The sequence below is a fragment of the Astyanax mexicanus genome, chromosome 20 (assembly GCF_023375975.1).
Source record: "Astyanax mexicanus isolate ESR-SI-001 chromosome 20, AstMex3_surface, whole genome shotgun sequence".
Classification (NCBI taxonomy): domain Eukaryota; kingdom Metazoa; phylum Chordata; class Actinopteri; order Characiformes; family Acestrorhamphidae; genus Astyanax; species Astyanax mexicanus.
The window spans coordinates 7,945,932-7,953,521 of record NC_064427.1 but is presented as its reverse complement, the minus strand read 5'-3'; the positions used below and the strand labels follow the sequence as shown (position 1 = coordinate 7,953,521).

The window sequence follows — 7,590 nt, the reverse complement described above, 5'->3', positions numbered from 1 at the left end:
GTGTACCTTAAAATCTCTTTGGGTGTACAACTGTGTATAGTTCTAAAAGTTATTGGTGAGGAGTGGTTATTTTTAATAGCTGTGCTTTTTTACCATATAAAATTTTTAACATTGTTAACGTATGTTTAACACTCGGAAATCTGGTAGTTGTATAAACGTCAGTAAAATTGAACAATATAAATGCTCTGAAATGGCTTTGGATTGAACTTTTTTACATTATTTTTATCAAAAGGTAGAAAAGTTTCCCACTGTGGAGATACAATGTTAGTGTGTTCAAGAACCTGATAAGTCAATCAAATTAATAAATTAAAAAGAACACTGCTTTATTAGCAGCTTTAGCACTGACCTGTAGGGGACCAGTCTGTTGTGATACGGAAGAACATTAAAGTTCAGCAACCTTACTGCTGCTTACGATTGGTTGTAATTATTGCATTTGTATGTCTTCATATCTTATCAAAGGCATGTTTTGTGTAATGCTATAATTATTTAGTATTCTCTACCCCTGGTTCTTCAGGTAGGGAGCTAAAATTAGCTATTCTAAATCTTTTTGTTTGAAATTGTACATTCCACCTTAAATTTAAATTCAGCAACTTTAGTAACTTCTGCTGCACCATTTAAGGTGGAATAGGACATTCAGCTGGCCAGCCACCTGCTGTATGTACTGAGAAGTAAAACTAGGGTGGGGGCATAGGGGATAAGATGGGATTGGGACATACTGTATTCATACTGACATAGTGTACCATTCCATAATAAAGAGTTCAATAGTAACACACAGTGAGCTTCAAACACTCTTGTACCTCTTTCAAAAGAAAATCTAGAAAAACCCAAAACATCAAAACTCATTACACATAATTATAATTATATTTAATCTAAGTTGAACTTGATAATCCTAGACACAGCAAACATGTGGAAGAAGGTGTTCTGGTCAAGTAAGTGCTAATTACAGAGACTGCGAAAGATTTGAGAATGGGGTGGGACTTTACCTTCCAGCAAGACAATGACCCTAAACATACAGCCAGACCAACAATGGAATGGTTTTAGATTAAGGATGTTTTAGAATGGCCCAGACCTTTTAGAAGTTCAGATCTAATCCCAATCAGAATCTGTGTGACAAGTTTGAGTTATTGTGCAAATATTAATAATACTAAGTTTAGTAAAAAAAAAAAGATGTATTTATCAGTACAAGTATTTATTTATTTATGTAACAATGCTAGTGTTGTTATACTAACACTAACATCACAATATTACAAATAAATAACAATGGCCTGCTCCACTCTGCTCAGCTGTAAAACTGTGTAGTTAAAGAGGAAACAGAGCTCAGTAAATTAAAATGAAAATAGTGTGGTTGGTATTTGTGAGCAACAGGTTATACAAGAAGCCGCCAGTTCAGCTGCCTTTAAACTACGGACAACTTTCTTACGCACAGCATTAATTTAACTTAACAATGTTTAAGCGGCTCCAGCAAACTACCATTCCAAAAGGTGAGTCCTGGTCTTTTAATTTCTTTTATAAATTCATTATAAAAAAAAAAAAGATTTACTTCCAGAAGTGTTTAATCATAATGCTATTCATTAGAAAGGAAAAGGTTACCAGTGACAACTTGAAGTAGTGTGTAATGCATGTGTAACACTGCAACATGCCAAATGTCATGATAATCCATCACATAAAGTTTAAATATTCTTAAAGTTCCTGCAGGTCTTGTGGTAGACACATTTCAACCAGAGCTAAGTCTGGCAATGCAATTAGACATAGCATTGTCTTCAAGCTATGTATCAAGCTCTGGAGAAAGCGAGAGTATGTGGACGAGCATCAAACTGCTTCAAAATGTGGTTTTAGAAAATGTAGGGTCACTGATTGCAGGGGCTCATTAATGTAATGTAATGTACTGTAAAGTGTAATGAAGATTGAAAAAGAACTGGCATTGTGCCTTAAAGACACAGATGCTATGTCATGGCTAACTGCATCAATATATTTAAATGCTATTTTACCATACTTAAATATTTAGGCTACACAGAATGGATTATTATAGAACAGTATTGAAAAATCTGCAACTCCACGCCAAGACATTTGGCATGATATGTTACACACTATTTCTGTTTGTGTAGCTCAATAAATGTTGCCTATATTAGTCTCAGTCCTTAAAGGTCTCATTCCACCATTTTTAAATTCATTTTAAAATGTCTAGTTATGGTTTATAGTACGAATGAATGCCATGTTGTGAAAAACGTGCTCAGGTGTTTCTATTTAGCCCTGCTTTTAGATCACTGAATTAGAGGTCTCTAAAGAAAGACAATATTTGGGCTCTTGCTCATGAATATTTATACATGCAAATATATCACCTCAGATTGGTTAACAGCACCGCAGCAGAGAACACAACCTTCCTGCAACCGCACCCAATCGCCCTGCAACCACAGTCAATTTACAGCTCTAAAACTCAAAGGACATTTCCTTTGTGTGGATAACGTTCCTTTTAGCTAAACTAACGCTACTAAACCCTTACCTTAGACTAGGTGATTTGGTGCTTGAGCAGTTTCACCACGCTGAAGCCCTAGATCATAAAATGCTTTGACCAGTGTTCTGTAGAGTTGTGCTACCTTGTCAAACCGTGTTTCCCTAGTGTATATTTAGGGTCTTTGTAAAACACAGACGCAACCGGAGATCCGATTTTAACAAGATAGCTAATGCTAAATCTCTGTAAATAAAAGCTGTAAACAGAATAAACAGAAGCTGTAAACTCCTCCTTAGCTAACAAGACAGTGTAAGCTCTACTGCAGATCGGCTTCAGCTCTGTCTGTGGGCAGTCCTGAGCCAAGGTGGGCGAGGCCATAAACTCACTGGTTGATGTAGACACCCTAACGTCTCTTTGTACAACTCATTTTTCTAATTTTTTTTTTTTAACAGCATGCATATAAAACTCAGAGAAACATATAGTATTTCACAAAGAACAAGAAAAGAACAAGTAAAAGTGGATTTTAGCAAAAGGAGACCTTTAATCATGTATTATTTGTACAAAAGTAACCTTTATCTTTCTTTTCAATAACATTGATGTTGTCAATAACTAGTTTTGTTTCCAAAGTGTCGAATTTTTGTTCTGTTTGCAAAATCCAGTGTGATTCTTTTTTTTAGTAAACTGTCATTGCATTTAAGAAAACAAATTATCTAAAAACTGAAAAAAAGTAATTTTAGTGTCAAATTTTGTTCTGTTTGCAGGCCCATTACTTCGCATAGTGATAGTAGGGAAAACTGGAGTTGGGAAAAGTGCTCTTGGGAACACCATCCTTGGAAGAAATGCATTTGAATCATCAAACACAGCGAATTCGGTTACCAGCACTTGTCAAATAGAAAAAGTCCATGGCACAAGGGACATTTACATCATTGACACTCCTGGTTTCTTGGACACCAGCAAAACAATAGAGAGCATCAAAAAAGAATTAGTGAAATGTATCCAGGTTTCAGCCCCTGGACCTCACGTCTTCCTGCTGGTGCTGCGGATTGGCCGTTTCACCCCTGAAGAGCACAATGCTGTGAGGGGTCTGCAGGAGATCTTTGGAGATGAAGCTTCTAAGTACATGATTGTGGTGTTCACACATGGGGATGCATTGCGAGAGACGTCCATAGAAGAGTATGTACGCACTGGACATTCTAAACTTCATAAAGTGATTGAGTCTTGTGGGGGAAGATACGTCGTCATCAACAACAACAAGAAAGACCGAAATCAAGTCAGGAACCTCATTGTTAAGATTGATGAAATGGTCTCAGCGAATGGAGGAAGTTACTTCAGCCAGGAAACGTATGAAGAAGCAGAACAAAGAATGACAAGGAAGTGTCAGAGAATTATTGCCTTTCAACAATTACTTTTAAACGAACTAGAGCTACCTCAGGATGTGCCTTATCAAACTCAGAATGAGCTCAGTAAACCTCAGGAAGAGCTTGATCAAAATCAGGATGACCTAGATCCAACTCAGTAAAGGCTGTCAATAAAGCAAAGAAGCAACATATTCATTTATTTACAGCTTCCTATTTGCATAGAACCTGAAATTATTGTTTAAACAATTGTTGTAACTTTATATCGTCACTATCCAATGAAAAACAAGTATCTGTAAAACAACAACTTTACAGGATATTGAAAAAAATATCTAAACTTTCACTGGAAGTCAATGTAAAAATAATTTATTTGAGATAATTTTTAAGTATTTCTATTGGACCATTCATCAACAAATTTGGCACAATGTAAGAGACAACTTGTCTGTTAAATGTCAATCAACAAAAATGAAGATACTTGTTTTTTTACTGGACAGCGATGACATACACTATATGGGCAAAAAGTATTCACTCACCTATCCAAATTATAGAACTCAGCTAGTTCCAATCACTTGCATGGTCACAGGTGTATAAAACCAAGTTCCTTACTGTCATCTCTATGATAATAAACAAATTGGCACAGTAATGCAATGACTGTACAGCTCTGGAAAACAAATAAGAGACCACTACAAATGATGAGTTTCTTTGCTTTTACCAAAATGAAACCCTCTGGAATATAATCAAGAGGAAGATGGATGATCACAAGCCATCAAACCAAGCTGAACTGCTTGATTTTTTGCACCAGGAGTAAAGGCATAAAGTTATCCAAAAGCAGTGTGTAAGACTGGTGGAGGAGAACATGCCAAAATGCATGAAAACATATAAACGTTCCTTTTTTTCATCAATGTTCATTTTGTTCATATCCCTATAAATAGCAAAATCAGAGAAACTGATTCAGAAACTGAAGTGGTCTCCTAATTTTTTCCAGAGCTGTATGTTCTGGGAATGTCCATTATTTAAAAGCTTCTGTACTAACAGATTTAGACCTTCCTGTTTCCCCAACCTTCTCCAAAATTGTTCTGGAGCTGCAGCTCCAGCTTCCTCACGGCAGACTTCTTCTCTCTGCTTTAACAGCAGCAAAAGACAAAGACAATTCTTCAAGCTTGGTTTAATCCTGCTCTTCTGTATGTGATGCCTGGATGTGGAATGTAGTACAGTATATATTCCTATTCATTTAAAAATTTATTCCCGTTCTTGTTTTTTTCTTCTATTGTTGTAATCACCTTCTATACATGGATATATTTAGAACTTGATCTTTTACAATAATACACATGTTTTGTAATCATTTCTATGTAGAGCATCATTTACCAGTCAAAAGTTCGGACACACTATTTTATTCAATGTTGTCACACCTTCCAATGCCTCTACAGACTTGTCTGACCTTTACAAACTCCAACTCCCAGAATGCCATTCTTAGTCATGTGTCTCAGCCAGTCAATCAACACCTGATTGTTAGATCAGCCTCACCAGCGTTCTGATTAATTTCTTGTGTTTTTTTCATGTATATATACCAGTCTGTTTGTCTATTTCTGTGTTCAACTTATTTTTTGGCTTTTGTCCCTGATTTTTTCTTGCCCTTTTAGTTTTTTGTATCTTTTTGGTCTGATTTTGACCCTTATTTCTCATTTGTTGTTTATCCCTTCTGGCCTAATGTTTTGGCCAGTCTTGTTTCTGGCTTGACCTCTTGCTTGTATTCAGATCAGGTTTGTTGGTTTAGCTCTAATTATGAAAGCTACTCCTAACTTTTACTGCAAGCATCTCACTCCTGTCTGTGGCGTCACAAATGTTCTTTTTATTTCTTTATTGAATTTATTTTCTTCATTGCAGATCTGTGCTTAAAGCTAAATGAGACTACGTATTGTTTGCAAAACAATTCTGCAATGTAAGAAAAAAAAACTTAAAAAAGAAAGATGAATGACACATTGAATGAGACAAAGTGTGTCCATGTTTTTTGACTGGTACTATATATGCCTTAAATTCTCTTTGAGTGTACAATTGTTTTTAGTCTGTGTGTATTGGTAATTGTGGAAAGGCCAATATGTGCTAAAATAGAAACATGTTTAAATGTTTATATGCTGCGTTGTATGTCAATAAAATATAACTCTTTTGTTCTAATAGTTATTGGTGGCTATTTTTTAATAGTAGTGTTATTTTGTTAATTTGATCATTTTGTTTCCATTTTTTTATATTTTTACATGTACAAAAAAATGAACAATTTAAATGCTCTAAAATGGCTTTGGACTTAAGTGCCCATTTTGGAGATACTGTGTTTTTGTGTTACAGTGATGATAAGCTAGATAAGACAGAGTGTAACTAAAGGGTATATTTCCTGATGTTCTAAGAAGGCCAGTGCTTATACAGACAATATTTTTATTTGGAATTTGTGAGAATTGTTGTCTGTAGTTTATAGAATAAAACAATAAAGTTCATTTTACTCAAACATATACCTATAAATAGCAAGATCAGAGAAACTGATTTAGTAACTGAAGTGGTCTCTTAATTTTTTACAGAGCTGTATATAGACTACTGCTCAAAAGTTTTAGAACACCCGCATATTTTCCCTTTATTTTTGCCATTTTAGCTCTTTAGGTCATGTAAATAACTGGAAATGGTACAAAATCCAGTGTGATTCTTTTTTTAGTAAACTGTCATTGCATTGAACCCTTGTGTGGTGTTCATATTTTTGTTACTCGTTTACTTTGTTACTTGTATTTAATTCAGCAAAATTAAGCAATTTTACATTAAAATGCTTTACACATGCTCGCTTCACCTAAATTGCGAGCAATATAAACAGCTTACATGGTTAATATTTGCCCTTTACCTTTCTTATGTTACATTTCTTTCAAAAAGTGCTACTCTTTTTTTATAAGTTTTTTAATAAAATGTAAAAGAAAATGAATTAAACTCAAGATATGAGTAGAAAGTTTGTTTAGTTTCAAATTTACAAATGAAGCAATGTTTATTAGCCCTTGGCCAAACATACTGTATGTAATATAAATGTGTAGGGGGGGGGGGGGGGGGGTGTACAGTGTGTGTTTATCGAAAAGTATTTGATATATATTTTTCACAAAAAATGAGCCAATGCCAATGAGTTTGAGTTAGAAAAAATCTTTTTTAGTATCATTTGATGAAAAATGAAAACGGGTCCCACAGACCTGAACACCACACAAGGGTTAAGAAAACAGATTATCTAAAAACTGAAAAAAGTAATTTAACTAGTGTAATAATACTAAGAAGAAGAAGAAGAAGAAGAAGAAGAAGAAGAAGAAGAAGAAGAAGAAGAAGAAGAAGAAGAAGAAGAAGAAGAAGAAGAAGAAGAAGAAGCTGGTAAGGAGTAGTGGAAGTAACCTGAGATTTGGAAATGAAAAAAAAAAAAAACTCTCTACTCTAAACAATTTTAAATTTAATATTGTAATCAAGTGAATATATTTGGCTACAGGTATTTTTAGTACAGATTCTAATACTGTGTAAACAAGTAAAAAATATTGTGAAAGCAGTGTCTGCCATCCCCATGATCATAAGATCTGCAACAACTGACAACAGATCGCCAGATTGACTGTCTGCATAGTTGAGACTTAGTTTTTTTCTTCTTTGTAACAAAAATCCTGTCAAGCCTGTTTTTATCCGAGCTGTTCATCTACAGTTGCCTGTAAATCCTCAGTCCATTTACAATAAGTTATGCCTGTATGAACAAGATATGTATTCTTTACTTTTATCTCTAAAAAGTAG

General features: G+C 34.6%; 1 protein-coding gene across 1 annotated transcript; it reads left to right on the top strand.

The window, feature by feature from the left end:
• The first annotated feature begins 904 nt into the window (after nucleotides 1-904).
• LOC125784896 (GTPase IMAP family member 9-like) lies at nucleotides 905-4,020 on the top strand. Its single transcript, XM_049469061.1, has 2 exons — nucleotides 905-929; nucleotides 3,211-4,020. The coding sequence occupies exons 1-2, from the start codon at nucleotides 905-907 to the stop codon at nucleotides 3,966-3,968; spliced, it is 783 nt and encodes a 260-aa protein (XP_049325018.1). The 3' UTR covers nucleotides 3,969-4,020.
• Nucleotides 4,021-7,590: the final 3,570 nt, after the last annotated feature.

Excerpts from the sequence above, each read along its gene's own strand:
- LOC125784896 (XM_049469061.1), top strand. The coding sequence starts at position 905 with ATGTGGAAGAAGGTGTTCTGGTCAA. Across the intron at positions 930-3,210 it reads GAAGAAGGTGTTCTGGTCAA|GCCCATTACTTCGCATAGTG; the intron begins GTAAGTGCTAAT and ends TTCTGTTTGCAG.